The 20,299-nt window shown below is 38.8% G+C and overlaps 1 protein-coding gene across 3 annotated transcripts in view; it reads left to right on the top strand.

The window, feature by feature from the left end:
- SH3D19 (SH3 domain containing 19) overlaps positions 1-20,299 on the top strand; it is an 81,807-nt gene that overhangs the window by 39,519 nt on the left and 21,989 nt on the right. Inside the window, exons 2-6 of one of the 3 annotated variants that reach the window (XM_066548181.1) lie at positions 6,010-6,050; positions 6,946-6,988; positions 8,215-8,362; positions 8,593-8,794; positions 9,402-10,400. In XM_066548181.1, coding sequence (XP_066404278.1) covers positions 6,035-6,050; positions 6,946-6,988; positions 8,215-8,362; positions 8,593-8,794; positions 9,402-10,400 — 1,408 coding nt within the window. In that variant the 5' untranslated portion in view covers positions 6,010-6,034. The remainder of the gene's footprint in view (positions 1-6,009; positions 6,051-6,945; positions 6,989-8,214; positions 8,363-8,592; positions 8,795-9,401; positions 10,401-20,299) is intronic. The other 2 variants (XM_066548180.1, XM_066548179.1) reach the window with 2 other exon arrangements.

Below are 20,299 nucleotides of genomic sequence, written 5' to 3'. Positions count from 1 at the left end.
CTTTATTTTTAGTAACTGTTTAACTTGGTATGCAAAAACAAAGTAGCTGTGAATAAGTAAGCAGTAAGCTGAGGGGCTGTAATTTCTTTCTTTCTTTCTTTCTAGACCATCTTTTTGTTCCTTCTTTCCAGTTGCTAACATTTTCTTATTTATGCACTAATGCATCTGTGCACAGATGTGATCCTTCTCTGAAAAGCTTGGGTTAGATGTGCCCAATTTTTAGTTTGTTTGACAAAATAGAAGATTTTGAATAGAAGAGTTCTCTACAGAACTGTAGAAATATGCAGCAACTGCTTATTCACTGTACTGGGGACAGAATTAGACTCCTATACTGGGCTTTTTTTGGAAAAGAAAAGATTGTTTATAAATCTTGAATGAAAGTCCAAACTCTTCTTCCCCGATTTCAGCATTTAAGTCCTTCTCCCTTTCCCTACTCATGATGTTTCCTGGCAGACAGTTTCTTTAGATGCACCTTTCAAAGTATTTTATGCTGTTACTTTCTTCCCCTTTTCAGTTTTATTTGTTTTCAGTCCATGACTTTTAATTTCATATTAATGAAACAACCCTCAGGACTCTGCTATGGGGAAAAATAAATTAGTGTATGTAGTACTGATTTGTTTCTCCTGGACCTATTAGTCAGGGACTCATTAGTGTGGATTAGATTGGAAGTAGTGAAAGGGCATCATAAAAGCTTTACTCAGAGTTAGTCTGCATGATGCTGTCCTTAAAATGCAGCACTTAATTTGTGCTGTTGCTGCCACGGATGGAAACTGGAAAACAGAGAGCACCAGATCACAGGGGGCCTTTTGCGGTGGAGTCAGAAATTGATTCAGACTGCCTAAGCCCCCAGTACCTTGCCAAACTGAGAAATCATCTACGAGATCATTAAGCATTTGATATCTATGTTTTTGAAAATGCAGTAGCAAGCGATTCTTTATTTTGAGGCATAATCACATAAAAATCCAGTCAAGAAGCTGTGGCTCGTGGTACCTACTTATTTAACATGTGAATAACTATGATGAAATATAAGTACCATGTGAATTATTCAGATAATAAGCTAGCAAAATAACATCCATGTATGTAGCAAGGCATTGTTTATGAAGCTATAGTTTTTTGTATGCCATTACCCAGTGCTGTTAGGATGGACCTATATTACAATGGACACTGAATAATTCCTAACTCCCCTTGCCAATAATCTGGAAAAAGTATGGTAATCTCTGGACAAGTGTATTTTCCTAACAGAGTTAGAAATCTGTCTTTCTTAATCCTTGATTCTTTGAGCTCTTACTCTCAGATTTGGAAGAAACATGATAAGTATGTACAGGGTTTCAACTTATCCACCTGTGGACAATGCTGTATAACATTTTGTTTTGATAAGTCTCTCCATTTCTTGTGGCCAGAGAGAAAGAGGGTTTATTTTCCTTTGGCGCCCTGACCACAACTCCAGATAGAGTAATGGTGTCATTTTCAGTTCTTTGACTGCTCCATAGGATTCAGAAAAGTGAGCCCAATGTAACCTGAAGGAAGCAAGCATGTGAACATGAGATTTGCTCAGGAGTAATCTTTTGATCTCAACTCGTAAAAAGTTACCCCAGGATCTTTAATGATGGTCTCAGGCCTGGACACACCACTCTTATCTAGCTCCCACTGAAATCAGTGAAACTGTTTCCATTGATGCCAGCACAGCAAGGTGCACAAGAATGACAAAGAAAGGGGAAAGAGGCAAGCCAAATGCTGCAGCAGTGAGACAAAGAGGAACTGTGTTTTCACTCACTTCTCCATGCTTCCAGACCAGGCTGTTGTTGGGAAGCAGGGCTACAGAAGCAAGTCTCTTATCCTAAAATGTTGGAAGAACCTGTCGGCTTGTTCTATTCTCACTCTGTCCTAAATAAATACATGGCTGAATGAAGGATGTGTAACAGCTTGTATGCACTCTGAAGCTGTGGCTTTCCATTTGGCAGTTTTGCAGCCATTTTTGGCTGTGGTTTTGTTTGTTTTTCATTTTATTTGTTTTGCTTGGGGGCTTCCTAGGCTCTTTTGGCTCCCACTTTTTCCCAACCAGATCAATTCCATGACCTCATTCTCTTCCCCATCTGCACAAACATTTGGGCTGGCATAATGCAGGGAATGGTGCAGAGACAGGAACATACAAGGCAAGGAAAGGTGTAGAAATGAGTGAAATGCCTTCATAAATCATGATTGTCAAATTTGAGTAAAACTACAGACTTACTCTAAGGTGTAGCTACAAAGATTTAATTCAGCAGCAGTGCCAGCCTCTACGGTGCCTAACAGTCAGATTGGCTGTGAAAAACATATAGAGGGTGTATAAAAACCTGGGGGTGGGAAGAGGAATCCCTGTAACCCCCCTGGGTTATTATTCTATCAGTTCCCTCCCTGAAGTTGCACAGAGAAGCACTGGAGACAGGAAACAGAGGCAGGAAAGAGACTGCTGTTGGGGGTGGCATTTTCCTTCCCCTGTGCTGCTGGTGGTCTGAGCCCAAGGTAAGCAAGTTCAGGGAGGTAAAGTGAGACAAAAACTTTAGAGACAGTGGTTATGTTTTTATCACTGTGAACTCGCTGTGAAGTCACATAAGTGCTAGTGTTCACTCAAAGGGAATCAAAAATCCATGTTTGGAAGGGGAATTGGGCATCACCATCTCTTTAGCTACGTTCAGGCATTAAATCAACCCAGCTGCAATGTCAGACAATCTAATATTTCCTTGAGGTGCCTGGAAACAGAACCAGAAAAGGAGCAAGACCTCCCCCTTGTGCCAAGAAACAGTTTGGGAGAAAACTTTCTTGTTGCAGAGATGCATGAAAAATTCCAATTAGTTTGAACCTCTTCATCTTTTCTTCACAGCCATTTCATACAGAAATAGTCTAACCAGATATTGGGTGAAATCAAGGCTCTTTTTTCTGGTGTTGGCTTGAGGATTATCTGATCATTTTAGTGTTCCCTCAAGAAGAATCTCTGCAGTCATGTAACACCTTTGATATTTCAAAGACCACAAGCATGGCCTCTTCAGAACTTTCAGTTTTTCAAACTGCATTACTTTGTAGGTAAGGGAGGGAGGGTTTGCCCACTCTTGAGGCTTTTCTTGAAATACTGTAATGAATAACCTTTATTCCTAATCATCTATATAATGAAACAAATGAGTTCTTAGTCTAATAGTCTCCATATTTCATAGGTTTGGAAGAAATGTCTAACCTGGTTTTAGAAAGCATTGAAAGAAGGTGTGTTTTTAAATATTAACACATGTCCTTGTTGTAGAAAGGCTTGGCCTGTTTGAGGCTATCTTTCCAATCTTTGAGGCTATCTTTCCAATCTTTAATCTTTAAAATTAAACTTGCTTTTAAAACACTCTGACAAAACTGTTCAATATTTCATACAGTTTTGCTAATGGAAGCACACAGATATTGTTATGCAGTGCCCACAACAGAACCTTATCTTTGAGCAGATCCTTAAAAGGTTGCCCAAAAGATTGTAATTTCTAGCCCAGCTGTCTTCTAAAGGCTCAAATCTGCATGTCAGACTTTTGTTGCCACCAGCTTGTCTGTAGCATCAAAGTTTATGGGTTTGAGGTATAATGGTGGTTGTACTTACACAGGCATTTTGATCCCAAAGCTTAAAATCTGCACCATATGCCTGTATTTCAAATACAAATGACACACTAAGTGCACTTGAAAAGTAGGACCCTGAGAAGAAACAGTAGAGGAAAAAATTTGAAACATAAGTATGCAGCACAGATAGGATACCCTTTGCCTCCACACGTTTAAAAATAATTGGGAAAGCCCACTAAATAGTTCTTCTAAGAAATATGTACAAATGAGGAATCTATAAGTCACTGATCTGCCCTCTATTTAGAGTATTACCATTAGTCTTTTATGCTGTACAAGGTTAAACACATTTAGATGCCTCATTGACACTGGCTAATAAAGTGCCTCATTGACACTAATGGAAATAAATACTGACAATGGTATGAGTTGATTTGACTTTTTTTTTCCCCCCCCACAAGACCAATAAAATTGTAAGATGAAAAAGTGAGGGTTTTATGCACTGATATTTTCCTCTCCTTCCCCTTCTGAAGCTGTTTTGCTTGTTTTATTTACATACCCCTAAGCATAAGCTTCTGGAAATGTTAGTGATTCTTACCCTGAGCAATTCTTATTGTTGAAGTTGAGAAACCAACTGTTTTCAGTTGTCAGTGTATAAAGCATTGCTGAAATACATTTCCATTGACTACCCTGATGGAAGAGAGGTTTCTTAAATCTTAAAACTCTCATAATTTGAAATCTGTATTTTTCTGGTGGAAAAATGAATAGTATGCTTTTTCAAGACAATCCACAAAGGGAAAGAAGAATGGACTTAAAGGCTCAAAAGACCACAAGGCTAGAAAAATGACTGCAGGTTTTTTCTTGTCTTTTTTTAAGTCAGGTATATACTATATTTTAACAATTCATGTCTTCTTTCATGCACTTTTTAATTTAAATTAATTTCTTAGAAACAGTGAAGGAATAAAAGCTGTGCAAGTCTGGGGACAAGGATTATTTAGAAAGTTTGTATTTTCTTTTCCCTGGCATTTGTGGAATACCTGAGAACAGAAGATGCAGTAGCTTTCATCTCTGTTTCTCCTGTGGATTTAAATACTCTTAAGAGCTTCCAAAACAAAACATGTTCTAAAAGTGTGGTTGTAAAATAATGTGACAGCAAAAGTAGAGGAGATGTTGACAGAAGAAGGGAAGACCTTTGTCAGTGTCATTAAAATATAAATGTTTATATTAAATGTTTATATACACATGGAAGTAACTTGATTCCATTAATGCTTGAGATATTTTTTTTCCAGAAAAATGAGTACATTCTGAAAATAGTCATCTTAAAGAGACTTGTTTATATATTTATATATCAACTAGTAAAGTTATTTTTATATAAATATTTTAAATGTGTTGTTTTCCAGAGGGTTTGTTTACTTGAATTTTGGAGCTTGATGGATTACATAGATACCTCACTAGATTTTTTTTTGCCTATGTTAAGAAAGGAAAAAGGTCTTTCAGACTTTTTTAGGTTTTTCCTGTTAAATAAATAGAAGCATTTTGATAAATACAAGCACATTTAGAGTCTCACAGGATGAAAGAGCTTGTAGAATTTATCCAGAAATTAGAAATAGTGAAGTAAGGTGACAGGTTTATCAATTCAGTTTTACATTCCTCTTTAATTAGCTTTTATTTCTCCTGCCTTTATCATTGGAATTGGGCTATAACCCAAGCAGATGTATTGACCACATTTACCAAAAGAACACTTTCTTCTGTCATCTTCACAAAAGTGATCTTGGATTTGATTGGTTTGAGTCAGTTTGGGTTTTTTTTCCCAACATGTGTGTTAGATCTGTGCTATGTTGAGATTTCTGAAGAAGAAGATGAAGGTGAAGTGTTTATTTACTTAGTCAGACAATTTTTACAGAACCGATTTAGATGTGAAATAATTTGAGGTATGCCTCTTGCTGGGATTGACCTGCCTGCCCATACCTCTGTGGTAGGGGATCCCAACTTCTTTGCACCTGTACCAAGTCCTCGGTGTAAATTATTATTTTTGGAGGGGAGAAAAGGCAGACCCAAATAAACAAAAATTTTAAACTAGAAAAAACATTCAAAGAGATTTGATTTCCCTCTCCTCGTTCCCACTGTGTTTACTTGCGGAGCCATACAGTGGACATTTCCATGTTCAGTTATGTTCGTCATGGTTAATTTATTGCAAGGAAAACTTCTAAACAGCCACTGTTAAAATTGGCATGCGACTAGAAATAAAATATACTTTTATTTTCATTTTTTAGGAAATAAAAAAGTGAAATAGTGTTGTGAATAGACATTACAGTTATCCCCTTACAACACTGGCACATGCACTATCCTTGCATGACTAACCCCTTTGATCATGGCTTCTGGCACTCTGAAGCCTTGGTTTGTTGTCCTTTACCTCCTCTTTGTCTTCTGTAACCCCTTCTTTTTTTCCTCTAGCACTCATGAATAGTGCACATCCAAAATGCCCTGTCGAAGAGGTATGTTTGACACAACACTCTGCAGCTCTCTAATCAAGTATGCTTTGCTGATTTCGGCTAATGATGCTGTCATGTTGCACAATAACAGATCCTACCACTTCCTTAAATTGCACTTGCTGTGCAAAAAATTTTTCCTTTGGATAATTTGTTTTTCTGTCTAGAGAAATCCAAATGAAAATGCAATGTGGCCATTGAAAAAAAATATTTGAATGTAAATATGGCAAAACCAGAAAAATTAAGAGGTCAGGATTTGCTTATTTTATGTAACTTAAAACACGTGGTTTGGAAAAAAACCAGTTTCTGACTCTTAATTCACAAGTGATTTAAACTTTAGCAAATATCTAGCTGGGAACATTTAGTATTTTCTTTTTGCATGAAGGAGAGTGAAATATCTTTTTAGGTTCTGTGCCTTAGTACCTTTCCCTTCCATAAAACAAACAGAAAGAGACATTAAATGAGATTGAAGAGCACATCTCAGAAATTATTCATTAAAAGGAAAAGCCTGCTATGTTTAACACTTCCTTTTGTTTAATCCATGTATCATTTTAATGAAAGGAAAAGAAGTTTCAACTCTTGGTTCCCCACAATGCAGAATATAGGAAGGTATGGAAATGAAGAAGACAGGGGAAAGGACCATCTCTCTTCGTGGTAACTTGGACATAGAGAGACTTTAAATGACTATGAAACTCCCCTCTGACTATTTTAAAAACTTCTCATATTTAATACAAATATTTTTTTAACCTTGGCCAGTCTTAAAATCTGGGATTTAGGATCACATGCTCTATGTTCTGCATTTCATTGATAGTGGATTGGTAAGGGCTCTGCTACTATCCTCATATTGCTGTGACAGTATATTTTAACCTCTTCAAAACTTTTGTTTCCTTTCTTTAAATAGCTTCTCGGACCTCTAGCCATAGTGATCAACAGAGAGATAGAAGGTATGATGCTCTTATTTATATTGCAATTAGGTGTTACTGTAAACCTCGTTAAATTGTGTCACAGTATTACTTTTTATGGCTTTCTCCTCTAGTTTATTTTTTTCCTTGTCTCTATCCTTAGTATGTTTAGAGTAGACTTGGAAAAAAAATAGAACTACTTTGATTTTTAAGCACGGTAGGTTAAGAGTTTGAGGAATTCTCTCATCAACTTTTGTATGTGTCCTCAAAAGGAGAATGCAACCAACCATCAAACCTCTGCAGAGTTGTTTTATTTTCCTGACATCTATGTACAGGATCACTTCACAACGAAAATAAGCACACTTTCAAGCCTCCTTTCAGGTTCTCAAAGGGTATTGAGAAAGGAGGTCACCAACCTGGATTGCTGGTGAACTGAGTCTGCCATTATTTTAGATGTGAAGGAACTGTACCCTTCTTTTTTAAATTGTTTTTAAAATAGTTTTAAAAGTTATGCTTCTGCAGCTTTTTTTCTGTCAGGAGACCGAAGCTTCTGTAAGCAGATGCTTTATCTACTCACAAAAGTCCCTTTTCAAAGTGGAAGTTTTGTGGGATTCTGGATGGAGCAGTGGTGCTGCAGGGACCGTGGCCTGGGAGCACAGGCCACTCCTGCAGCTGATGCTCTGAAAGAGCAGTGATAAACCAGGGGTGCTACCTGTGAGTCCTTCACTCTCATGGAAGGCTCTGTAGTACTGGGTGACGGAAGCAGATAGGGCCTGTCCCAAAGGCCTTGTGAGGCTTGCTCTGCCCCACTTCAGCACCCTGGAAGGCTTCCCTTGGGGTCTGAGGATACACAAGTTTTTAGGTATCCAGCCAAGAAGCAGTTTTAACTGCCCTGCTGTTTTCAGATTGTAGCTGGCTAAGGACAAACACATGATTAGTTCTCATTATCCCATGAAGACTAAGACTTCTGCCATCTAATTGAGTTACACTTGTATTTAAGTACTTTAAGCATCCAAATTATTTCACTGAAGCCAGTAAACCTACTTTTTGGCTAAGGCATTTAATTAGGGGTTTTGAATGGAAGCCTAAGTGTTTGTTAGAAAGGTCAGGTAAGTTGCTTTGAAATCATGGAAAAACACCTTTAGGTAAATAAAAAAAAAACTGAGCTATTTTTATTTCCCATTCTGGGAAAACTTTGGGCTGTTATACTTTAAAAGAACTATTTGTAAATGTTTTAGGTAATTATTCCCCTTTGCCTTCATTTCCAGACGTCCTGAAATTACAATAGTTGCTGCTGAACCCCTCCGGCCATCCTCCTGGTTTCCAGGTGCAAGTCCTGTCACGCCTCAAGGATTAGGATTCCCTTCTGCTTCATCTCATGCTCAGTGGAGGAGAAATGAGCATCTTCCAGCTGAGGTGAGTGTGAATTTACATGAGACATTTTTTGATTTACAAAGGTAAAAAGCTCGTTAGGTTAGACAAGAACAATTTTTGCTTGCTCAGACTTTTATCACATTGAATAGAAGACTATGGCAATGTTCTTTTCCTATGTATATGTTAATTTAGTATTTTTTAATTCATATGCCAATTTTTTTTTAAAGTACCATATCTGGACGTAGCTTAATATTTATCTCTCTATTTTGTAGCTTCCGCCATCGTACGAGCAGGTGATAAAAGAAATCAATCAAGTGCAAGTCAATACAACAAATAACAATAATGCTGCTGCTCCCAGACATACCACTACTTCTGCAACACAAACTGACTTTCCAGAGGAACTAATCAGCCATTTGCCAGGAAGTAATGTAAAAGCTAGTGTGCCTACACACTGGGAATCTGCAGGCTGTCGAGGTGAGACTGTTTTGGATTTCTCTGTGATGAAAAACTTGCTCTGTCTTCAGAAGATGCACTTTATTGTTGGTCTGTGCAGCATGTAACATGAATAACAGTTAAATTTCTGTGAATTATTACTACTGTAAATTTCTGTAAAAATCCTTTCTTCTGAAAAGCTACTATTGCATTCAGAATATCATTAAATCTTGAAAGTTTTGTTCAATTGAACCAAAATGACAGTCAGAACTTTGGGGCCATAGGAACTCAAATATCTTATCAAAATAGCAGAACTTCATAAATTTAGACGGAAAAGTGTGCTAACCAAGTTGGGGAATCTACTGTACTCTTCTTTGGTCTGGATTTTGTTTGAATGCCTCTCAATGCTGCAAGTTAACAGGAGCTTTTGAACTCAACTTGTAGATACCATGCATTTCAGCAATCTTCAGCTTATTCCTAAATATTGTATATTTTTCCATTCATCTTTTTAGGAATAGAACTGTATTTTTACAAGCACTAGTAGAGTTCTCAATGAAAGCCATCATGTTTACCATCCTGATGGCAGTCAAGAAATAACACAAATTAAATGTTCTGGAACAGATAAGTAAAACCTTTTATTTTCTGTTAGCAGGGCAGAGTCCTCTTAAACCTCCTAGGCCTCCTGCAACTCTTCTGAGTAAGTCTCCTGCAGAAAATGAGAATTCTTTAATAGTCTTTGAAAATCCTGAAGGTCAGAGGTGCCAAGAAAATCCCAATGCTGTGATATGTCCTGTGCCAAAGCCAAGATCAAGAAGCAATCTCAGACCTGTGGTCAAAAGTACTGAAAGTAAGATAGACAGCGGAGAAGAAGTGAACCAGTCTAATGCAAAACAGCAGCAACCTCCACTTCAGCAGTCACCTCTTCTGGATGAAGACAGCTTACTAGACAATCACTTGGTGATGGACAGCATGAGTACAGAAAGGAGCCAAAATAGTATTGTTTCAAGGATCAAAGTTTTTGAATCCCAAGGCACTAATGATACCTCAGGATTATCAAAAAAGCCAGAAATTGCCCCTCGTTCATTTGTTCCAAGATCTGTTACCACTAAGAAGCCAGTGATTGCTCCAAAGCCAGGGGTAGGCAGAGTTTCAGAAGAGTGGGATGCATGGACTGAAAGCAAATCAACACCTTCCAAGGAATTGCAGCCTCAGCCTGAGATAGTTGGGAGCAGTGTTGTAACCAAACCTGAACTGCCAAAGAAGCCAAAACCCAGCCTTGTTAAAAGTAGCAGTAGTGATTTTCTTGATGCGAGGAGTGGATCAGTTGCAGAAAACAGTGATGGACAAAAGAGATTTCCTGTTCCTGCTCCAAGGCCTCTTGTTCCTAAGAAGTCATGTTACTCAGAAAATCCTGCCCTTTCTTTGGCCTCACTAAAACCAGTTACTGCTCCTCCACGGCCTTCTGTATCTGCCCAAGACAAGGTTTTAAAGTCTCTGGGGGAATTATCCCCTGCAGCCAACTCCCCAGCACCTGCTTTACAAAATAAACTAGATGTGGAAGGAGACCTGATCAGCTTTGATGATGATGTTTTGCCCCTAAGTCCGGCCTGTGTAGTTAAAGATAGCATCAGTTCTGAAGCAGCAGCAGGTAAGAAGAAAATTTTTTTAAACTGTCACTATGGTTATTCTTTGCAGATGTATCCTGTGTGAGTTACATCTACCTGTCTTGTTGGGGTTTATGTGTGTGTAAGAAATCTTTGGTTTTCTGTTATGCCAAGGTCACTATGAAATTACATGGATTTTAAGACTTAGGAGATTTCAAGGCTATATGTATCTCAGAATTTGTCTGCTGGATATATTATGTGATTACTAAAATAATGATAAAAGACTTGATCTTATATGCTAGATGTCACCTCCAGAATGTGTAACAGTTCTCTCTGGGGAACTTGGGACAGTGTATCTCTCACCATCTGATGTGACTCATTTATGTGAGTGCCTCAAGGTCTGTAGTGGAAACCTGGTCATCTGAAGAAGGAGCAGTGTTTGTGGCATATAGGAGCACTCATGATCAAACATACTGGGGTGGTCTGTCCATCTCACCAATGCCTACCTATTTTCTCAGTCCTATCTTTCTGTCTTGTCATGTGACAGCATTCTTGTAACATAGTTTCAGCTTCAGGGTTTTTTTAATAAATGAAAATAATTAATTCATGTGGACAGATCAATTACTATAACTACATTCCTTCCATAAACCTTGTTTGATACTATTAGACACTTGGGGTCAATTTTTTTTAGTGCTGTTTTTAGGTAGTTTAAGAGACAGCTGGGTGTTGGGCTGTCATTACATTTTATTGCAATAGGTTTTGCCCTCTTAATATTCAATATGTCCGGTTTAGTTCACCAGCCCCATTCCAGTCTAGGGAGAGTTCTGTTTTAAAGCAGAGGGTATGTCATACAAAAGGCTTGTTTAAGGGAGTGGCTAGGACTTAAATTTTTTTTTTTGTTAGCCTCATCTATTAGGTTTGCGTGGCCAGAGTTTGATATTGGGGTGCTACAGGGTGGCTTTTCTGAGAAGCTGCCAGAAGCTTCCCCCATGCCTGACAGGGTGGGAAGGATCCCATGCTGAAGTAGGGGAAGAGTGTTGAAGTCCTCCCCTGAAGAGGACTGAGTGGCAGAGACAAGGTGTGATGAACTGACCACAGCCCATGTCTTCATCCCCCTGTGCTGCTTCAGGGAGGAGGTGAGAAAATAGCAAGTGGAGCTGAGACTGGAAAGAAGGGAGGGGTGGGAGTAGGTGTTGTTAAGATTTGGATTTATTTCTCATTACCCTTCTCTGATTTGACTGATAATAAAGTGAGGTAATGTTTCCCCAAGTCAAATCTGTTTTGCCATGATGGCAGCTAGTGAGTGATCTCTCCCTGCTCGTATCTTGATCCAAGAGCATTTTGTTACATATTCTCTTCCTGTTCATTGGAGGAGTGGAGTGATAGAGTAGCTTTGGGGGGCACCTGACATCCAGCCAGGGTTAACCCACCACACATCATTTATCATCTTAACTTTCACAAAAGAGAGGTATAGGTGCTGTGTAGTTGTCACAGCAAATCAGTATTAATGATTATTAACAAATGCAATTTCTTCACAGTTTGTAAATTATATTGACAGATGAAGTTCCAATTTGGTATTGTTTCTCCTCTGTATTGTCCTAAAAACCTCAAGGCAAATGTATCAAGTTCCCTTAAAGTTTTAAATTGTTAAGATTGTTATGTACAGACATACAGTTCTCAGGAGAGCTTATGTAAGCAAGGAAAATAAGGCAACAAAAGATCCTGCAGGAGAGGTGATTATTTCAACATGGATACAAGTCCATTTTTTCTTAGGCTGATAGATTCCAGGAACATGGCAAAAATGTCCCCAAAACTGAAAGGAGGTAGCAGCACAGGGTGACTGGAGAGGTGTTTTGTACTTATGTCAAGGAAATGTATGCCTGATGGTGTCTAGGTGGGAAAAGAAGCATGATCATTGTGTCTGGAGACTGGAGTCATGGAATACACCCTGTACATGTGGATGGTTTTAGAGGAAATGCCATTTAGGGTAAAACTTTTGTAGTTTCAGTCATTTTATTTTGATTAATAGAGGTAGCTAATAGAAGGAAAATGTACCTGTTCTATGTAGTAGGCAAGAAAAGAGACTATTTACATTTTGAAAATGTATAAAAAGGAAAATCATGTTTTAGCTGTGTACATTAAAAGACAGACTTGCCCACAACCTAGAAAAAATATAAAACATTAATTCTTCCATTAAATCAGAGGTTGAGTGATCACAAAGGGAAATCACCTGAGAAAAACAGCTTTCATGATGAAGTGATAAGAGTGTTGTTCTTACTCTTTCTGTTTGGTGTCCTAGGTGTTGTTCTTCATTTAATTAACAAGAAAATGCTTTCCATCCTTGTGGCTAACAAAAGAATTATTCATAGAATAGTTTCCTTACTTCTTAAGTCACCTGCCCGTGATTTTATTCATTCAATAAAATGTCATCTGTGTTGCAATCCCTTCTTGTCCACTAAAGAGAAAAAGATATGGCAGCATTACCACTTTATTACACTGCAAAATTAGGACTGATTCCAGATTTGTGCTGGCATTTTTGAGCTCAAGATGATATCCTGTAGCCTGGATAACTAATTCTCTGCAGTGTCCTGATAGAGCATCCACAAGAACAACACTGGCTCTCTGAAAATGAGGCAACACAGAGCACTAACACTAGCTATTTCTCATGTTCCCATAGGAACAGCTTAGGGATTTGCAAGATGAATCCATGGTAAAATGTTTTGTGAAGGCAGGAAGAGAAGCTCTAATCTTGCTCCCAGTTCCCCAGACCTTTGCATTTCTTAGATATTTGTCATTGTCATTACTTAGCAAAATGACAGTGCTCTGCTTGTTGTTATGGCAACCCTAGGAAAGGAAGGCAGCTTTTATGCAGTGGCATTGGAAGCCAAGCACCAACATCTTGTTTGCCAGAGAGCAGCATTATATTGCATATTGCAGTGTTACCAGAGCTTCATTTTGTCTGGAGCAGCACGGCTGTGTTAGGCCAATGTAAACAGAACTGCAGGGATCAATCCCTGCTGCTGCTGGCTCCTGCTGTGAGAGGAGGAAGGGGAAGTGTTCAGTGATGATGAGGAGGGTGCAGAAGGCAGAAGTCGAAGTGAGCATATGAATGAGAAGGTAAAATAGGCAAAGCAAAGTTCAGAGTCTTCACAGCAGTTAAGTTGACTGATGTAAGACATCAGCTTCCTCTAACAGAAGGCTAACACCGCCACAGCAAGTGAAAGATATTTGAATTCTGTGTGTCTGCTAAGATCAGCAGTGTTGGCAGCAAACCACTCTGGTTTCACCTGTCTAAATGTCAGTGTTTAACTGGTAGTTCAACTACCAAAACTAGCTGAATGATTCAAGTTTACCTCAAGCAATCCTGTGAGATTTGTCAGTGTTTGACAGCATCTCCAGCAGCACAGCTGTTACTTGAGTGAGTTTACCCTTATCCAAACATCAATAGTTTTCTCCTTGTCCTACCTATATGAAGAGGGGAATCATTCTGGTGCAAATAGAGATTCTGGATAGTGAGATTTCTTTTAAAGCTTTCAGCACCCACTCAGACTTGGAGTCTGTGGGAGCTTTGGAAGCTTCAAAATTCAGATTCAAAATTCTTGCAGCCAACTCATTATGCTGGCCCAAGGGAAGTGCTAGGAGGGAGAAGTCAGGAATGGCAGATCTGTAGAACTACTTTGTCATCACCCAAAACGGTTTTAAGTGCCATACTTTTGGACTCAAAGGCTAATGTTGAAAGCCATTTATGTCCTAATGAAATTACTTCTATTTAAGTCAGTCATTTAGAATGTGAAGGCATCTGTTTGGGACTCTACACCTTTTGTTTCTAATGCTTTGATGATAGTTGTGGTATTTTGGATCATCTGGGTTACTTCTGCATTTCTTTTATGGCTGATAACAGGAACTTATGCAGTTCCTGGTGGTTAAAAGTTTTGGTAATGTATCAGGTGGGCTCAAGTCTCACTTACCATTTTTACAAGGCTTGGAAATTAAATCCTAGTGCAAGTTTAGCTCTGTAAATTCCACGGCTTCAGAAGACTCATGATTTTTACCTGTAACTTGTATTAGTTGCTATGTCAAAGCATGTAGTGGACCTGCTTGCTGAAAGTTATGAGAGTATGTTTTGGACAAAGAAGATCAGATTATGGTTCATTTAGAGCACACATTTAAATTAAAACTTGGAGGAGATATTGCTGCAATGTTTTTGTTCCTTTTCTCATGTGGGGAGCTCTTCTCTGTTCTCCCTTCTCTCTGAAACAGCATATAATTCACTGATTGCTCTGTGCCTGACATAGCAGAACTCGATTTAAACCAGATGCTTTGAAAAGTAGTTCAGAGAGTGCCTTACCTTGCCAGCAGGAGACAGCCCTCATTTTGATATCTTCATTACATTCAGGTCCAACAGTAGTGAGGCTACTGCATTTCTTAATTGTCTTATCTGTCTAACTACTTTATCATAGTATAAAGGTTCATTTCTGTCTCTCCTGAGAAAAAATATCCAACTAAAGCAATGCTGCTATTCATTTATATGTATTGTTGCTTCCTGTGGCATGAATGGTGGCACTTGTGTGACATTATAGACAATTCAGAAAAACTGCTGCTTGAGTAACTCCAGATTTCTCTGCTGTGGCGATATTGCCCAGCTGCTTGATTTTAATTGCTTCCTCAGGACGGAAAAGAAAAAAAGGGGAAAAAAAAAAGGAAATACTTCTAACTGGTAGATTAGTCCAGACATATCATCAAAATAATGCAGCTTCTCTTAGGGTTCAGCAGTGTTTCTGATGACTCTTATTGTGGTTATTTTCAAGACACCTGTCTCCTTTTTTACTTACTGACAAATTATCACCCCAGAAAAGAATGAGCTGTCTCATCCATTTTAATCTGCTCTTTGGCATAAAACCCTGTAAAAACAGTTTTACCTGAGGACATGCTGCTGTTGGAGATTGGGGGCTGTGCTGTGTCCTGTTGTTCTGCTGCAAGGTTGACAGTCTCCAGGAAAAGTGATAAGAAGCATCCATTAACTCTTCAGTCACTACAGATGCTTGCCTAGTGGACATAAATTGGAGCCTTCAAGGACTTTGAGAGTTGGTATAGGAGAGGGCCTTATATCTAGGCTCAGGAAACAAATAAGGTTTTAAAATCATAGCTACATAATAGATGAGTAGCCCTTTAGGTTGTCAAAGGCAAATTAATTTGGTTTGAGTTCCAGGTCTATAGATACTGTGAAGTAACACACAAGTAATAATGTTCTTAATAAGATCTGTCTTCTCTGATAATTAAATCTGTTTATTTTACAGTATTTAAAATGCAGATATTCTTTGTTCACAAAGTTTGTCAAAGAACAACAAAATGCTTATTTAAAAGAAAATGTTTTTTTAAAAGCCCCTTTTTTTTGCTGAAAGCATGTGAGGTTCTTGTAAGAGAGTAGATAGATATTTTAAACAACATTATAAATTACCTTGCCCTTCACATTTTCAGTTAAAAAAATATATTTTGTGTGTCTGACTGCTTTCCATTACCTGCTTTGGAAATTTCCAGCTTGCCTGTTTTGGGGCACTTCAATCTCTTGTTAATAGAAAATCATTTATTTACCCGGCAAGAATGGACAAGGCTGTGTTTCTTAATCTTCAGGGCAATTTGGGGGTATATTTTCTTGGTCACCCATTGTATGTCCAAATACCTCCCGGTGTCCAATTTTTGAAGTCAGACCAAGTTCCACAACCAATTTCTAGCAACATGCCCTCACAGCTGACCTGTTCTGGGCAGGAGGTTCGATCAGAGACCTCCTGAAGGCTCTTGCAATCTGAACTATCCTAGTCTTACATCAGCTAGCAAACTAGATCTGTGAGAGAGGAGTAGCCTCCCAACTTTCCCATAATAGCTCGTGCTGGTATGCACAGTAGTTTTGTGCCAAAGGCAGTGTAATTTCCATCACCTTTACTAGTACAGATGAACAATGAACCAAATGGTTACACTTTTAGATACACACAGGTGTAAAGTATGGGCATTCCCCCTCTCACTTCCAGAGAGAAAAAGCTCAGAAAAGGTCCATCTCTATCTCTCTACAAGTACAAGTAGTTTATGTGTGTCATTTTCTACCCCATTAATGCTTTTATTAAATATTACAAAAGTCCAAGAAGTTTTGCTATTCTAGTGGTAGATTTTATCTGCTCTCCAGCTTTCTTACTACATGGATGAGATTTAAGTGCTCAGTTAAGGGCAGCTTGCATTTTCAGCAAGTACATTTAAGTCAAATCTTCTGTGGCATGTCTTGGCAAATTTTTTCTGTACAGAGAATACAAAACTATATACTTTACAGAGAATACAAAACTATATAGTTTGTTTTTGTGCAGTTTTGTCACACTGGTGGCTAGGCTCTTTCTAGCAGATTTGCTTGCCTCTCCTCCAGTTTTAAGTCTGAAGCATACTAAGTCTCCTCCCAAATGATACTGCATTCTTGTTTGAGTGAGCTGGTCTAGTCTCCTAGTGTTGAGAGAATACCAAGAAGCCTGAGTGTCACCTGAGCTTACTTTCAGGTTCTGCACAGATCAGATGCTGAAAGAACATGCATCCCATTGTCTCTCTTTTTTTTCTTTTTTTTTTTTTTTTAATTTTCCAGTCTCTTAAAAGTTGCAGTCATGGCCAGATCATGACAATATTCCGTGCAGAGGGAGCTGCAAATTACATATTTTGTGAAAGGTGGTGTAGTCCATATTATTCTCTGTGTCAGAAATCCATTTCTGAAAACAGTGAACTGTTAATTTTCTTGATGAAAAATACTGTGGAAAGCAGGTTGGTAAAATCACTGATGCTGGAATGTAGATTCCATACCTGTCTAATACATCTCTCTGTTGTTGTAAATAGTTTGAGATTTAAAATGTCTGAGTGAACATCAGACTTTTGGCATTTCACAGTGTTTCTTGGGCATAAGCCCCACTTTTTGAGGTGTTACCTGTCAGGTTTCCATTGACTCTCTGGCTGTATTACTATGAGGGGCCTGTTGTTGAGAATTTTCCCCCAGGTATGGGTTGATTATGCTTCCATAAATACCAGAGTGCTTTCACAGGGCTTGGTTTTAATAAAACCAGTTGTTGATGAGGTCTGTTCCCGTTCTCTGTTCCTGGAAGACTCTGGTGACAATGCTGTTATGTGTGAAGGGAATGTGGGAGTTTTGCCTTTAACAGCTGATTTAGGTTTTTAAATTAAACCTTGAAAGTGGACACAGTTGCATACTTCTGTACTGGCAAGTGTAATATCAGCATCCACACCTTCGTACTCCATTGTTCTCATGTGTACTGAGTACTTCTTGCAGGACTGAGCATCTTCACAAGAGATTGTACTATCTGGGCTTTTGGCCTTCCACTTACTGTTTGTTTGGAGATTCCCTTTATTGCTACTGAGGTATCTATTCCCATTTTACTACCTCTCACTTAAAGAGTATCAGTAAATATTTCAGGAAGATACCCATCTATCCTTCTTGCATGGGCAAATCTACTGCTTCTTCTGTAACCTCATTTTTAATTTTAAACAAGGGTGGTGTATGTGAATGGGAGGTAAAAGATTGTTTCTCCAAAATTAAGAGAAAGGAGATTATGTATGGTTTATTAGAATACACAGCTTGCATTTGTCTTTCCTTCCAACAGGCACAGTAATACATGTTATCACATAACCCTTTGAAACAGAAGCTCTAGAAAAATGAGACTAAGGAAGCCACAGATTTTAAGCACTGTTGTAAAACTTTAATAAAAAAATCAGTAGAAGTCTGTTGATATGTCTTATGAAAAATTACTTGCAGATTAATTTCCTTGAGCTGAGAAGCTTTAAATGAGTACATTAACAATTCTGTTTTCACACCTCCATGAATTATGCTCAAATGATGCCCAATTGTTGTTAAACAACATAAAAATTTGATATGTTGTCAGTCCCATTGCACAAAGCAGCACAGTCATTTTCTCAGCCAATTTCTGCTGCAAGCCCAGCACTGGGGAATGGAATAACACAAACAAGGTAATGAGTTTTAAACTAATTATGAGGTGACAACAGTATAATTGAACATAAGATAATGAGTGGAAAACTAATGTTCATCAAATGGTTTTCTCAGCCTTAGAAATTGCTTTTCTCAGACTTAAAAATTGTCAGATGTATTGATGTAGAGACCTCTGCCAACTGCTGAATGGTCAAGAAAACTTTCTATGCATAGCAGTGATTAACTGCTGACAAACAGCAATTTTTTACAATTTTAAATCTTTAAATTTACAGAACTTTGATTGTTTGAGATATTTGGAGCATTTCCACTTGGTCTCTCAGTGTCTATATTTTCATGAGATGGAGGCTTTGGAAAATTGTTTCCTCGTTTTTCATGCAGAACTTCCTTCACCTTTGCAGAACCTTACCCTGAGAGGTGCTCTGTGTGCCAGAGTGTTCCTTATGGTCATGCTGTGTCAAGGAGCCCATGACTTAGCCCTGCTCACCTTTCCTCTGCTCATCCCGTGTCTCCAGCTTCCCTTTAGGCAAATGCAGTTTTGAGGCCTTGCTGCCTCCCCAGGGTCACTCCTCAAGTCTGATGTAGAGTTGCCAGATAACTGAAAGAGAACAAAGCCCAGTTTCAGGGTTCGGGGTTTTTTTCAGCTGCACTTAAAGTCACTCTAAACACCAGCAAGATTTGATAAATCTTCAGGATTTTTTTAATGTGATTCAAATGTTAGCATTGTAGCTAGCAGATGGAGATTTAAAATAGTAAAAGAATATTGCAGGCTTGCTCCAGTGGTGGGATTTTGATTCCTTGTAATGACTGTACTTCCAGAATGCTTCTACCCCACTTGTGGTCTGTGTTTTCAAGTCCTCTACAAAAACTCTTGCTGTGATGCAGTTTTCACTGAAGAGACCCAAACCCTCTACCCTCATGTGCCAATCCATAACTTGAACAAAATGTTGTTTCACCCTTACATTCTAAAGCATTATGGGTTGCCCATACCTAATTTCCAGGTGCAGTGGAAATCTTTGGGCACAATGTGATGGAGCCATCTTTTGTCTATATGGTAACAGAATTTATTTTTAACTGTAGCCTGTATACCTTTATCTGTAGACAAATTGCTGACCTGCCATGATCCTTTGTACCTGGAGTGTACAGTCCCAGCTTTTGTACAAGCATCCTGACAGAAGGAATTGATTTGCTTGATTCCTGATTAAAATGAGATCTGAAGGCAGCCGGGTGGGTTTCTGGGGAACCTGTAGGCAGGTTGGCTTTAAGAGAGGCCGTGGCACAAATCCACACAGCACAGCCATACGGGGTGGATCTGCCTGTGAAGAAAGCCTTAAGCAAGGGGCTGGTGGGAGGTGGACATCTGAGCAGGGTGAGCATGCATGGGCCCTGTGGCATGTTGTCCCTGCTGTTGTGACAGCTGCACACTGGCAGCAGGAGCTGGGGGCACTGCCAGGGGGGCTGATGGAAGATGCACTGGCAAGGGGGAGCTGTGACCAGCTCACCATGAGTGGTGTGCATGTGGGAGGGCATGAGGTTGTTCTTAAATAAATATTGCATTTCTGGACTTTCTTAAATCTTATGCGAATTGCCAGGCACAGATATGTAGTGTCTTGCTCAGATTGGATTGTATTGTTCAAAATTGTCCGTAAGAAATCATGACTTCATATGACGTAACAGTTTTTTCTAAGTGTTGAAGATAAAATTTTATCAAACACAAATTTTTCCAACTTTATCAGGAAGTATGGCAGTAGTTTTGGGAAAGGGTATGCTTTTATTAAAGTCATGATGAATTCAAAGAGATGCCCTGCATCTTTCTTCTCTTGGACTATGACACTCCATAAATAACATTTCATTGAGCTACACATCTAAAAAGGCCAGCAGAAGAGATCAGACTCGGTTGTTGTGGCTATGAATATGTGTCAGATTTATCACCTAGAGTCCTTCTCCAGTTTCTACTCT

The sequence above is a fragment of the Molothrus aeneus genome, chromosome 4 (assembly GCF_037042795.1).
Source record: "Molothrus aeneus isolate 106 chromosome 4, BPBGC_Maene_1.0, whole genome shotgun sequence".
NCBI classification, from domain to species: domain Eukaryota; kingdom Metazoa; phylum Chordata; class Aves; order Passeriformes; family Icteridae; genus Molothrus; species Molothrus aeneus.
The sequence above is the reverse complement of the archived record's forward strand: the minus strand, read 5'-3'. Positions and strand labels throughout refer to the sequence as shown.